This window comes from Mus pahari, chromosome X (genome assembly GCF_900095145.1).
Source record: "Mus pahari chromosome X, PAHARI_EIJ_v1.1, whole genome shotgun sequence".
In the NCBI taxonomy this organism is placed as follows: Eukaryota; Metazoa; Chordata; class Mammalia; order Rodentia; family Muridae; genus Mus; species Mus pahari.
In genome coordinates this window covers 67,548,052-67,563,036 of record NC_034613.1, presented here as the reverse complement: position 1 = coordinate 67,563,036, position 14,985 = coordinate 67,548,052, and the positions used below count along the sequence as shown (strand labels likewise).

The 14,985-nt window shown below is 34.8% G+C and overlaps 1 protein-coding gene across 1 annotated transcript in view; it reads left to right on the top strand.

The window, feature by feature from the left end:
- Nucleotides 1-8,579, top strand: part of Cfap47 (cilia and flagella associated protein 47) — a 210,187-nt gene extending 201,608 nt beyond the window's left edge. The window contains exons 64-65 of the mRNA XM_021188546.2: nt 3,938-4,106; nt 8,353-8,579. Coding sequence (XP_021044205.2) covers nt 3,938-4,106; nt 8,353-8,565 — 382 coding nt within the window. The 3' untranslated portion in view covers nt 8,566-8,579. The remainder of the gene's footprint in view (nt 1-3,937; nt 4,107-8,352) is intronic.
- The last annotated feature ends 6,406 nt before the right edge of the window (nt 8,580-14,985 follow it).

The window sequence follows — 14,985 nt, the reverse complement described above, 5'->3', positions numbered from 1 at the left end:
GAGGTAGATTGATTCCAAATTTTCTAAGGATCTGCCATATTGATTTCCACAGAGGCTATACAAGTTTGCACTCCCACCAGCAATGAGAGTGCTTCACATTCTCACCAGCATTGAGTTGTCACTTGTGCTATTGTCCTTAGCCATTCAGAGAGGTGTAAGATGGCTCTCAAAGTATAAGAGGACTTCTTGCCATTACTAGGCTAGAGTGCCAAAAAGCATTTTTTTTTTCCTGAGCTTTGTGCAAGTGTCATATGCTATGTGCTAGAGTGCTTCCTTTCTCCCTCTACACATTCCTCTCTTACCCCCTTCCCATTAAAACTGTTAACATTATCTAAACTGTCGGTTATGGAAGCACTGAATTTTTTGAGGCTTTGCCTCTGCCTAACCTCTAATTGTGGTTGAGCACTCTGCGATTGATTCTGAATTGCCCTGTTCTAATTTCCACTTTGCTTTGTTTCTTCATAACTAAGACCACTGTATTTCTCTCATCACCCACCTACTACTCTAGCTGTTCTCCAGCTAGCCCAGGTTTATTCCCTGGAGGTTCTAGCAGTACATGAATAGATGTTTACTTGTGTAGATTTTTTTTCATTTTGTGTTCTTTCCAGAGGAAAACTCATTTGGTTTCTATATATAATCCTTTAAATGTGCTACTTATTTTTTTATTAGTACTTTGATCGCATGATATCAAAGATACAACTCACCCATAGTTTTATTTTTTTATATAGTAATTATCTGCTTATGAAACCAGGCTGGCGCTGGCCTCATTTTAAAAGATAGAAAGTTTTCATTTCATTTATCTTCATCAGTGTTGAAGAATTTGAGAGTATTCTATTATGTTAACTATATTTAAAGAATATATTACATCAACTAGCAAGGTGGGTCAGATTGTAAGGGATCCAGGCCTGATAAGTCAAATCTCTGAGACCCACTTAGTAGAACAAAATAACTGACTCCCACAAGATATCCATTGTTATACACATATGTTCCTTAGCAAACATGTATACATACATGTATATACATATATGTACTCACATTCATACACATGTACATGTACACAGATACACACAAAATAAAATATAATAATAAAAACCTATTTCTAAATGCCGATTGCATACATTAGTGAACCAATCTGATGGATATAATCTCATTGGTAGTAAGAGTCTAGTAAGATTTTCAATTTATCAGTTGTACACATTATATATTTCTGGATACTTGACCCTCTCTCTTGTTATCTCTTAGTCTGGACTTATAATTGTTCTAATTTCTGGTGAACATTTTTATTTCTAAAGTTCCTCTTATATTCTACACTTCAATTTTGGTTAATTTAAACATCTTTTCTTTTTTCTTTTTTCTTTCTTTCTTTCTTTCTTTTCTTTTCTTTCTTTTTTTTTTTTTTTTTTTTTTTGAGGAAGAGTAACAGTAACCCACACAGTAACCAATCAAGATTTTTTTTTTTTTTTTTTGAGACAGGGTTTCTCTGTGTAGGAACTTAGGCTGTCCAGGAACTCACTCTGTAGACCAGACTGGTTTCGAACTCAGAAATCCGCCTGCCTCTGCCTCCTGAGTGCTGGAATTAAAGGCGTGTGCCACCATGCCCGGCTAACATCTTTCTTTTTAAGGTAATCTGGCTATACTTCTGTTGACTTCGTTGAACTTTTCAACAAGCTAACTCATAATTTTATTATTTTTCATGTGTCTACTTTCGTTTATATTTGCCCTAACTTACATCTATTTTTTTCTGATAATTTTGAACACAGTTTGTCCTTATATTTATTTTTTCTTCTATACTTGTTCTTGTATATTTTGTAGAAGTGGAACATAATGTACAATTACTTGGGGTTAGTTTTTAAAAGGATTAATACTGTTGATGCTAGCTCTTCTTTGAATAGCAGGTAGCATTCATCCATGGTAATATGTGATAGTGGAATTTTCTTCACAGGAAACTTTTAAATCACTATGAAAATAATTTCTACTGACATATTGAAGCAGTCTATTGATAGATTTTATTTTTCTAGGAATTTGTGGATTTCCTTCTTAATTTTTAACTCTTCTTAAATATAACTACATGTAATAATCTATTGTATTTCTATTAATTTCTGAGACATCTGCTATGATGTTTATCTACTTCCTTTTTTGCTTATTTTTAGTTTGTTGATTTTTTTTTTAATGTCTGTAGGATAGGAGTATAGCTCAGTAGACAGAAAGCTTGCCTAACACATAGGAAACTCTAAATTTGATTCCTAAAACTGCATAAACTAGGCATACAATTGCATTCTTTTAATCTTGGCTCTCTGAATGAACAAGACAGCAGGATCAAAGTTTTAAAGTAGTCCTTGCTGTAAGTTTTGGACCAGCCCAGGATACAAGATACCCTGCCTCAAAAAAAAAAGATAATCTTTTAAAAAGAATTTGGTAGCCTAATGTGGCAATATGCACCCGTAAGCTCAGCTTCTTAATGTGTTTCTAGGTTCCTCACAAAGAGAATTCTTCCATATATTTTTCTGAATTGATATCTCTCAGAAGAAGGGAGATTTATGGATTCCTGTGTATATCTATCAATTTTCCTGTTGTAATACTTCTAGACACTTTGTATTACTCTACTTATTTGTTATATCACTTATAATTTCCTATCACTGTTTATAAAATATTTTAAATATTTATTAATTTAAGAAATGACAAAACTGGGATACAAAAGATTAAGTAAACTTCCTGAACTCCTAGATAGTGCTGTAATTCAATTCTAGGCCACCAATGTCTACAAAACTTGTTCTCTAATCTTCTACTGTGATACTCATTACATGTTTCTTGAATGGATCTCCCTGATAACAAATCTCCCCTATATCTTTTTCTTTGTTGCAATGTTGTGCCTGTTTTAGAAGCCATATTTGATCTTTTTCATGCATGTCTATTCATTTAATTTTAAGTTCTGAACTTAGAACTTTCTTGTAGTGTAATTCTACCCTGCTTCATTCAACTAAGAAATTACTCAACATTTCTTTTCTTAACTGTAGTGGACAATGGCATGAAATAGTAACTTGAAGCATAAATGTCACTTCACTTTATACTTTAATAATCTATTTTCATGGCTATAAATCTTTATTGAGACTCTAGTAATTTTATAGTACGTAGCAAGTAGAAAACTACTGGTAAACAAATAGTATAATGGAACAGCAGTAGAGTCAAAAGGATTTATAGTATCTTAAGTGGCCAATTGTTTTGCATATGAATTTATTTACAAATGACCAAGTTTTCTTCTGGGATACTGAATTCTACCAATTTTTATATGGACAGCATTTATCATAGCACAATATGAACATAGGATATAAATGAAAAAAGTCAGGATTTTATTTTGGCACCCTGAGGGGGAAAATGATAGTATGCTATTTATTTTTTTGTCAACAAGACAGAAACTATAGAGACCTCTAAAAGGAGAGAATGTCAGCAGAGAAACTCCCACCACTAGACTGACCCATGAGCATGTCTTTTAGGCATTGTCTTGAGGGACAATTGATATGACAAAGCCATTATGGGTGACCCATCACTGGGTTGGTGGTCCTGGATTCTATAAGCAAGCTAAGTATGGCCAAGGAAAGCAATCAAGTAGGGTTCCTCTGGCCCCTGTCTCTGCTCCTAATTAAGATCCTGCCCTGACTTGCCTCAACAATGGACAATGATTGCAATATATATGCCAAATTAACCTTTCCTTCCTAAGTTATTTTGGTCATGGTGCTTCATAAGAGCAACAGGGAAAAAAAGTAGGAAATATGCTATTTGGTAATTTTCAAAATGCTACCCCACAGATTTTTGTAAATATTCAGTATTATTTTTGAAGTATAGGTCTATTGAAGTAAAATTTATGTTATAGTCATCATTTTCTCACAAATTTAATGATAATGACTGATTTGATAGATTGTATTCATGATTTTTTTTCTAGGTATTATGACCCATTTGTGGCCCGTTTTCTGCCAGGCAGTGATCGAGAATTTTATGTAAAACCTCATTTTGGAGAACTCCCTCCATTTTTTACAAAAGGAATTGTCATCGTTGTAGGATTTAAACCACGAATGTACAGTAAGAAATATCAAGCAACACTGGTAATACAGGTAAGTTTTAGAACACACAGTTTTAGTTTTCAAAGCCAATAACTCAAGTATGGAATATAACAAAATACTTTGTTAAAACTAAGAGAAGTTAAAGAATTACTTATATTCTATGTTTGAAAAATGTGGAAGAGTATAAATATATAAATGATTTGTATAATAACACTTTCTTTAAGAAAATGCTATTACTCAACTTTATATAGGTTTATAATAAACCTTTTGAAAATATCAATTAAAGCATATTGTCAAAATATTGAAGTGAAATAGTAAAAAAATTAATTAAAACAATATATTGTAAATTAAGCCATTTCTATATTTAAGACTGTTAAAGTTATTGTTTTATTAATAGTTAAGGTAAATATAGTTATGAAAATTTATCTAGTAAGAGAAGTGTCTTTACTTATCTTACTGGAATTTTGTACATACTTTAAAGTAAGAAATTTTGTGCTAAATACAGCTTCTAAATTATTTGAAAGGATACTATTATCACAATTTACTTTCATTAGTAGTATAAACACAAAATTCTTGTTGTCATACTACAGTCCTACAGCATCTGTTGCCAAAGAAGTCCCTAGACTTTAAAACCAAGCAGCAATTAACAACTGCCACTAGTGTAAAAATTGTCATTATATTAATGAATATTAAAAATGAAAATTTATTTGTTGTTATTTTTCATTGGTTGAAGATTTTTCAGAGCTGAGGACATCAGAAATGAAGCCTTTTTTGCCTCATTATATATTGTTGATTATATTAATAAAAGTTTATATGGGAGACAAATTGACACTGAAACATGTTTTAAAATTTTTGATTTTGCCAGAAGTTCTATGATGATGTATAATCTCAGTCTTTAGGAAGCAATGACTAGAGGATTCTAATCTAGAAGTTAACCTAAGCAGCAGTGGGAGATGAAATTTACAAAAGAAAAAAAGAAAAAATATATATTGTTGATATAATTTTTACTATGTATAATTCCAAATATGTACAGCAGAAGTAGAATATGTAATTTCATGTTATTTTTTATCTTGTTTATAGATATATAAATACCTGAGAAACCCACCTTCAAGCATTCCTTTAGTGAATCTCTATTTTCAATTTTCAGAAATATGTGTAGAATTAGCAAAAAATTGTAAATATAGAATATACAGTTCTGTGAAGACTTTATTTTCCTCCAGTGATGACCTCCTAAAAATGTATAGCAAAATAACTAAACATGAAAATTCATATTAGAGGCCATATACTACATTTAGTATTTCTAATGTATTCTTACAGTTATTCATTTGTGAGAGGAGATATGAATATGTTATGGTGTGTGTGTGTGTGTTGAGTTTACAGAATGACTTACTAAAGTCAGTACTTTTCTATCATTGAACAAGTCCTAGAAATAGAACTCTACATACAAATAGAGTAATACACTGTATAAACTTTTGAAATTGACATGTTATGGTAAGTGTAGTTACCCTGGAGATTCATAAGACCCATTGCATATATCAAATTGCTAATCTTAAAAAAAAATCACAGTTCATACACTCTGACTCCAAATCCCAATTACTCTCAACAGCATCTAAACTTACATTCATGTTACAGGTTAAGACAGTTTAAAAATACAACTCATAATCTAACTCAAAATTATCATTTACACTATTGTCATTTTAAAATATTTAGATTAAGCATTAAATCAGTTACAACAATGTGATCTTCATTCTACTTCACTCAGAAAAGTCAATGACTTAGTTTTAATAGATCTTGCCTAGACATTTATCAAAATTCATGTTCTCATGCATTGTAATTTCATTCAACTAACTCATCTTTAGAATGATTAAAAGTTGTTATTTTCTGATTAGGAAACAAGCCAGTAAGCATTAGCTTTGATAGAAGGAGATTTACTTGTTCCATTTATTTTATAAAAAGTAGTGCTCTTCCAGAAGAGTAGAATTTCTAAACAATTTTCCAGAGTAACTGCAAAAAATGTCTTGGTTTATAAAAGAGTGAGTACTGGAGTTGGCACATGACTCAGTTGGTAAAGGACATGTTGTCCAAGCATGAGAACCAGAGTTCCAATCCCTAGTTTGCTCAGAATTTAGGCATAGTAGCACACACCTGCACCCCCATTGTGAAAGACAAAAGACCACTGGAAGTTTTTTTGCCATCCTGCCTAGTCTTATCAATGAACTCCAGATTCAGTGAGCAGCCCTGTCTCAAAAATAAGCCCTGTCAATCAAAGATGACACCTGATGCCAACCTCTGGCTTCCATATATATATACACACACATACATGCATAGGTACCTGCACACATATGAATATAACCACACAAACACATACTACACACACTCAAAACACCTTTATAACTATCAGAATTGTAGAACATTGTAATATGATGCTCTATTATCATATTGAGATAAAATAATGTTTATATTTATATATCTTGCAAAATAAAATATGTCACTATAGCTATAGGTTCCTTTTATAACTGTAGAAACAATCGAATATAAGTATATATTTTATATGTATATATAAAACCTAGAATCTTTTATTTATTACTTCTGAAGAAATCTCATTAGCATTAAACAATAAGAAAGGACATTGTAAATCATCTTTTGTGTTTATTTTATTAAAGGCAGATCCTTAAATACAAATTTAAGTTTAAATAGCCAATTTGTTACAATTTACCAGGAAATAAGTACAAGGAAGGCAGGCAGTATGTGAAATACAGAAGGAAAAGAAATCAATAGAATCATCTACCACAGTGAGAAACTGAAAATTAATTACATAAGAAATCCCTTGGAAATAGTATACAATTCATTCCTTGATATTTTCATACCCAAGGTGGACAGGAATGTAAGGGTTTTATGTGCCACTTGACATTGTTCCAGTTATTGACTGAGGAATGGTCTCAGACACACTTAAATATCCAACACCAATTGAAATACCTACTGACATTTCTGGAGAGGAAATCTCAAAGACTAGGTATTGGAAAGTATATCATTCACTCAAATGAAAACACCGGGGAGATGAAATGACCATAGAGCATATGTGTCAATGGATAATTCTCAATTGTTTTTTTATCTTATCAGTTGCCTTTATCAGCATCTGTCATTCATGCATAAGGTCATTAGCTTTGGTTGATTTCATTAAAAACAGTGACACCATTAAAATATGAGAATACCATATGTTCAAAATGCCTATTTTAGTAAATAATACAGAGAAGTACTATGGTTAGTTGTTTTTTTAAATATCAATACTGATTCCATGAGTAATGATATGGACCTATTAATTTATTCTTGTCCATTGAGAAGATTTAGTGGGTAAACCTTCTTACTACTAAGACTGATGGAGGCCTATGTTCAGTCCCTTCCTGGAACCTACATGGTAATAGGAGAAAGCTGATTCTCATACATTGTGCTCAAAATTCCACATTCACACACAGTACATGAGCACACATTAACAAGCATGTGTGTGGTGCATGCATACACACAGACATACTAAACATATTAAGAATAAATTTAATAATTCTATTTTGAATCCTGTTTTGATTATGTTTTTTAATGTTAGCCAATAATTGTCCTCTTCATTTATTTTTATTCATTATTTTATTTATTTACATTTCAAATGTAATCCCCCTCCCCCTGTCTCTATTGGGGTTTGATTACATTTTAAAAGAAAGAATGATAGAAGATATAAATCAGATTATATCAGCAAAATAGTTTTGAAAACATGTAATTGTTCATATTTATGTTTGGCATGGGGAAAATTAATTATAGGTAAAACTGCAAAGCTTAGCCTTTATTTTGTAAAATACCTTTTTTTCTTATTAACTTTATTTGGAGAAATGTCCTGAACAGCATTGTTTTTTGTGTTTTCTTTTGTTTTGTTTTGTTTTTTCAAGACAGGGTTTCTCTGTGTAGCCCTGGCTATCCTAGAACTCACTCTGTAGACCAGGCTGGCCTCGAACTCAGAAATCTTCCTGCCTCTGCCTCCCAAATGCCTGAACAACATTCTTAAATTATATGCACCCATACTCTCTAGTTCATTGTAAAATTATTGAAATCCTCATTGAAATATATGAAATCTCATTGTGACTGTAGTATATTTTCATGGTATTTCAAATCTTGAACATAAAAGATTGGTAATAGTACAAGCCTTTTCCATATCACATACAAGAAATACAAACTATTAAAAATTATAAATATTTCACTAATTTTTCTAAGTCTCTGGATATTTCTTATAATATTTTTCTCTCTTAATTTTCAGACAGATGAAATATATTGGTTGTATCAAATAAACGGGTTAGCTCCATCACCGAAATCACTGGTACATGTAACAGCCAAAATTGATGCTACTAGCAAGATACAAGACTGCATGCCACCAATTCGACGTAATTTTATTCGTGAAAATGCTAAACTTCGAAGCACGGCAGTATCTTCTACTGTTAAAGGTGCTCCTTTATTCAAAAAGCAAAAATAAAAATTTTAAACGTTTCTTGGTCTCAAGTTGTATTGAATATTTTGTTTCTTATCTCAGTTTTGGGGGATAATCATAATTCATTATTTTGTTTGGGTTTTTTAATGCTAGCTTTTTATATACATTTAATAGGATACAGTTAGTTTCTGGCTTATATTTTTGTTTTAAATAGACTTCGAGTACAAATGTTATCATTTCTTTACTTTTTAGAATTTATTCATTTATTTATTTATTTACAATCTATATTTTATTCCCCTCCACCCCTGTCCACCCTCCGACTGCTCCATATCCCATACCTCCTCCCAACCCCCTGTCTCCACGTGGATGCCCCCCCACCTGACCTCTAAACTCCCTGGGACCTCCAGTCTCTTGAGGGTCAGGTGCATCATCTCTAAATGAACACAGGCCCAGCAGTCCTCTACTATATGTGTCTTGGGGGCCTCATATCAGCTGGTGTATGCTACCTGTTTGGTGATCCACTGTCTGAAAGATCTCAGGGGTCCAGGTTAATTGAGACTGCTGGTCCTCCTACAGGATGGACCTTCCCCTCAGCTTCTTTGAGCCTTCCCTAATTCAACAGGGGTCAGCGGCTTCTGTACTTTCATTGGGTGCAAATAACTCCATCTGACTCTTTGAGCTGTTTGTTGGGTCTTTCAGAGGGCAGTCATGATAGGTCCCTTTTTTGAGTGCTCCATAGCCTCAGTAATAGTGTCAGGTTTGGGGGCCTCCCCTTGAGCTGGATCCCACTTTGGGCCTGTCTCACTCAGAGCAGTTGAGAACCCACTACACTCAAAGCAGTTGGTAAGAACCACAGTTTCTTTACTTTTAAAGTACAAGATTAAAACATGGTTTTAATGATAATATTTTTAAAAAGTGTTGATATTAGATGTCAATTTTTAACACTAAAAAATTGGTGATAGGTTTTATATATAACACAAAGGATTCACTATTTTTAATAACTGATATTTATAAAAGCATGTTATGATTTTTTTCTAATAATTTATTTCTATTCACTTCTTTAACACAGGCTTCTCCCTCCTCTGATCACAGTCCCACCATACAACTCCTTCCCCCATTGCCGCCCCCTCCTCTTCTCAGAGAAATGAAGCCCTCCCCCCTAGTTCTGAACAACCTTAACATAAGACATCTAGTCCAGGGCTGGAGAGATGGCTCAGCGGTTAAAAGCACTGACTGTTCTTCCAGAGGTCCTGAGTTCAATTCCCAACAACCATGGGAATTGAACAGGTGGCTCTCAACCATCTGTAATGGGATCTGATGCCCTCTTCTGGTGTAACTGAAGACAGTCACAGTGTATTCACGTATACAAAATAAATATATATTTTAAAAAAAAAGAAAGACATCTAGTCTAAGCAGGACTAAGCACATCTCCCACTGAGGCCCAACCATGCAGGCAAGGTAGGGAGAAGTAGATATCCAATGGCAAGGAACAGAGACTGAGCCCCTGCTCCATTTGGTAGTTGTCTCACATGAACATCAAACTCCACATTTGCTAGAAATGTGTAGGGGGACCTAGGTCCAGCCCCTCTATGACCCATGGTTGATGGCCTAGGCTTTGGAGACCTCATGGCCCCATATTAGTTGACTCTGTAGGTCTTCTTGTGATGTCCTTGACTCCCCATAGCTTGCGTAATTCTATCCCCCACTGATCAAAAAGACTATCCAAGCTCCAACAATTACTTGGTTGTGGATCTTTGCTTCTGCCGCTGTCTGCTACTGGATAAAGCCTCTCAGTAGACAGTTATGCTGGGTTCCTGTTTGTTAGCATAATCGTCATTAATAGTGCCATGGATGGGGTCTCTCACATAAGCTAAGTCTCAAGTTGTGCAGTCACTGATTGGCTCTTTCCTCAGTATCTAATCCATCTTTGTCTTTGCACATCTTGTAGTCAGGACAAATTTTGGGTTGAAGATTTTGTTGCACACCCCTCCCCTGGAAGTCTTTCCTGACTAGAGAAGGTGATTTTTGAGTTGGTGCATATACATTAATATATACTCCTTATACTTTTTATAATTCTGTATTGCATTCTTGAAAATATATATGTATATCTCACCATGTAAAAGAAGCATCTTTTAAAAAATTTACTTTTTTATTTATGTGCCTCCGTGAGTGTGTACATGAATCAGTTTGCACCGTGTGTACAGGAGTCTCTGAAAGCCAAAAGAGGGCATCAGATTCCTCTGGAACTGGAGTTATAGATGGTTTTTAGCCACTATATGGGTGCTGGAGACTGAATGTGGATCCCTTGCAAAAGTAGCACGTACTCAATCTCTGAGATCTCTCTCCAGCCTCAATAAAACTTAGATGGGTATGTGAGAAAGAATCATTTGCCAAAGCAAAATAATATATTGAAATAAGTCACTAGGAAGAATATAAAATGAACAGTCTAGACCATCTTGAAAATAATTTGACACAAATGGCTACCTTTATGCCAAACCATACCCAAGATTTTGTGGGTGATGGTGTGTAGTTATCATTAAACAAATTCCATAGCTTCAAAATAAGGAGCTGTGTATGCCTATCTTTTGTTTTTTCACACTTAAGCCACTAAGGTAAAATTTTGCATATCAATGGGTAGAAGAATTAATAAAAGACTATGTGACTGACAAAAAATATAGAGAATACATGTTTAATTCACTATGAAAAACTTTTACTGAAATATAACAATATAATATATATATATATATATATATATATATATATATATAGAGAGAGAGAGAGAGAGAGAGAGAGAGAGAGAGAGGTGGGGGAGAGAGGGGGGGGATGTCTCACTCTATAGCTCTGACTGAGTTCTCTTTTCTGGTTGAGTCCTTGTGTGGGTTAGGTATCAGAGTAATTGTGGCTTCATAGAATGAGTTGGGTAGTGGTCCTTCTCTTTCTATTTAATAGAATAGTTTGAGGAAAATTGATGTATCAGGTCTTCTTTAAAGGTCTGATATAATTGTCCACTAAATCCATCTGGCCTTGAGCTTTTTGGTGTGTGTGGAGGGGGGGGCAACTTTTAATGACTTCTTCTATTTCCTTCTGTGATGTGGGCCTATTTAGATAATTTACCTGCTCTTGATTTAACTTTGGTATGTGGTATCTGTCTAGAAAACCATCCATTTCACCTAGATTTTCTAGTTTTATTGAGTATAGGCTTTTATGGTAGGATATGATGATTTTTTTGAATTTCCTCCATTTCTGTTGATATGTCTCCCTTTTCATGTCTGATTTTGTTAATTGATACTGCCTCTTGACCCTTTAGTTAGTTTGGCTAGGGTTTTATCTATCTTTTTGATTCTCTCAAAGAACCAGTTTCTGGTTTCGTTGATTCTTTGTATTGTTTTCTTTGTTTCTGTTTGGTTGATTTTAGTCCTGAGTCTATTTCCTGCCTTCTACTCCTCTTGGGTGAGTTTGCTTCTTTTTGTTCTAGAGCTCTCATGTGTTCTGTTAAGTTGTTAGTGTAAGGTCTTTGCAGTTTCTTTACCAGGGCACTTGGTGCTATGAACTTTCCTCTTAGCACTGGTTTCATTGTGTCCCATAAATTTAGATATGATATTTCAACATTTTTATTAAATTCCAGGAAGTCTTTAATTTCTTTCTTCATTTCTTCTCTGACCAAGTTATCATTGAGTAAAGAGTTGTTCAGTTTCCACATGTATGTGGGCTTTCTGTAGTTTTTGCTGTTCTTGAAGACCAGTCTTAGGCCATGGTGATCTGATAGGATGAATGGGACTATTTCATTCTTCTTTTGTAGGTTGAGCATTGTTTTGTGACCAATTATATGGTCGATTTTGGAGAAGGTACCATAAGGTGCTGTATTAGGGTGGAATGTTCTGTAGATATCTGTTAAATCCCTTTGGTTCATAACCTCTCTTAGTTTCACTGTGTCTCTATTTTCTGTTTCAATGACCTGTCCATTGGGAGAGATGAAGTCTCCCACTATTATTGTGTGGAGTTCCATGTATGTTTTGAGCTTTATTAAAGTTTCTTTTACAAATGTGGGTGCTCTTGCATTTGGGGCAAGAATTCAGAATTGAGACTTTCTCTTGGTGGATTTTCCCCTTGATGAGTATGAAGTGTACTTCTTTTCCTTCTTTATCACACTTGATAACTTTTGTTGGAGCAAGGAAAACACTTCTCCATTACTGGTAGGAATTGCTGTACAATCTTGTACAACAACTTTGTAAATCAATTTTTGGTTTCTCAGAAAACTGGGAATACCTCAAGACTCATCCATACCACTTCTGGGAAACTTTCTCAACTCTGTTCTTAGCCAGAAACTGGAAGCAACCTAGATGTTCCTAAACTGAAGAAAGAATAATAAAAAAATGTGGTACACATACACAATGGAATAATATTCAGATATTAGAACAAAGACACCATGAAATTTGCAGGCAAATGGATGGAACTTGAGAATGTCATTCAGAGTGAGATAACCTAGACCCAAGAAGACATGCATGGTATGTTCTCACTTAAAAGTAGGTATTAGCCATAAAGTACAGAGTACACACTCTACACTCCATAGACTCAAAGAAGCTAAACAAGAGGAAAAGCACAAGAGAGGATACTTGAGTCTCACTTAAAGGGTAAATGAAATAGTCATAAGAGGCAGATAAGAGGAAGGAACTGGATAGGAGAAGGGACTGGGAAGGGAAGAGAGGATTGAGGATTAGGTGTAGCGAAAGACAGGAGAAAGGGCCAGTAGAATGAATGAATATCTGTGGCTAGCTGGCTGGAGTTGAGGATGGGGGGCATCTTTACATGCTGGATACTTGGGAGGGTGGAAGCTCCCCAGGAATCAATGCAGGTGAACTTAACTGAGACTCACTACATTGGGGATATGGAACGTGAAGAGGACACCTCCTGTAGCCAGACAGAAACCCCAGTAGAGTGACAGGGATACCAACCCACTCACAAAACTTTTGGCGCAAAATGTCTCCTGTCTACAAGAAATTCAGGGACAGAAGATGGAGCTGAGACTGAAGGAATGGTTAACCAAAGACTGGCCCAACTTGAGACCCATCGAATGGGTATGAACCAATCCCAGACAATATTAATGATACTCTGTTATACGTTCAGACAGGAGACTATCATGACTGTCCTCAGAGAAGCTTCACCCAGAAGTTGACTAAAACAGATGTAAAGACCCAGTTCCAAACTTTGGATGGAGCTTGGATACTCTTATGCAAGAGTTGGGGGAAGAATTGAGGATTCAGAAGGGGATAGGAGCTCCACAGGAAGACCAACAGAGTCAATTAACCTGGACCCTTAGGGGCTTTCAATGACTAAACCACCAACCAAGAGCATACAAGAGCTGTACCTACTCCCCCTGCACAAATGTAGTGATAAGCATCTTGGTCTTCATGTGGATCCAACTGGAGCAGAGGCTATGCCTAAAGCTGTAGCCTGTCTGTTGAGTATGTTCCCCAAAGTGGACTTCCTTGTCTAGTCTCAGTGGGAGAGGATATTCCTAGTCCTGCTGTGGGGAATAGATACCTATGGAGGCAGCTTCCACCTGCTCAGAGGAGAAGGGGATGTGGGAAGGGACTGTGTGTTGGGGGGGGGGACAGAAGAGGGTAGCAATCAGAACATAAAGTTAATTAATTAATTGAAAGAAATAACACCTAATGATTCATTCAATTTCCTCAGGATTTGTCCTTGTATGTCTCCCTTTTCATTTCTTATTTTGTTGATTTGGATACTGTCTCTCTGACTTTTAATTAGTTTGGCTAAGGAGTTGTCTGTCTTGTTAATTTTCTCAAAGAACCAGCTCTTGGTTTAATTGATTCTTTGTATTGTTCTCATTGTTTTGAATTGATTGATTATAGTCCTGAGTTTAATTATTTCCTCTTGTGTATATTCACTTCTTTTTGAATTAGAGCTTTCAGGTTTACTTTTAATTTGTTAGTATGACAACTCTCTAATTTCTTTATGAAGACACTTAGTGCTATGAATTTTTCTCTTAGCTCTGCTTTCATTGTGTCCCATAAGTTTGGGTATGTTGTGGCTTCATTTTCGTTGAACTCTAAAAAGTCTTTAATTTCTTTATTTCTTCACTGACCAAGTTGTCACTGAGAGTTGTTCAGTTTCCATGGGTATGTGGGCTTTTTGTTGTTTTGTTGTTATTGAAGTCTAGCCTTAGTCTGTGGTAATCTGATAGGATTCGTTGGATTATTTCAAATTTTCTCTATCTGTTGAGACTTGTTTTGTGACCAATTATATGGTCAATTTTGGAGAAGATTCCATGAGGTGCTGAGAAGGTATTTTTGGGGGGTTTGTGTAACATGCAATATGGATATCTGTTAGGTCATTTTGAATTATAACCTCTTTTCAATATTTCTCTGTTTAGTTTCTGTTTTGATGACCTATCTATTGTTGAGAGTAGAGTGTTGAATTCTCCCACTAATTTTTTTGACCTAT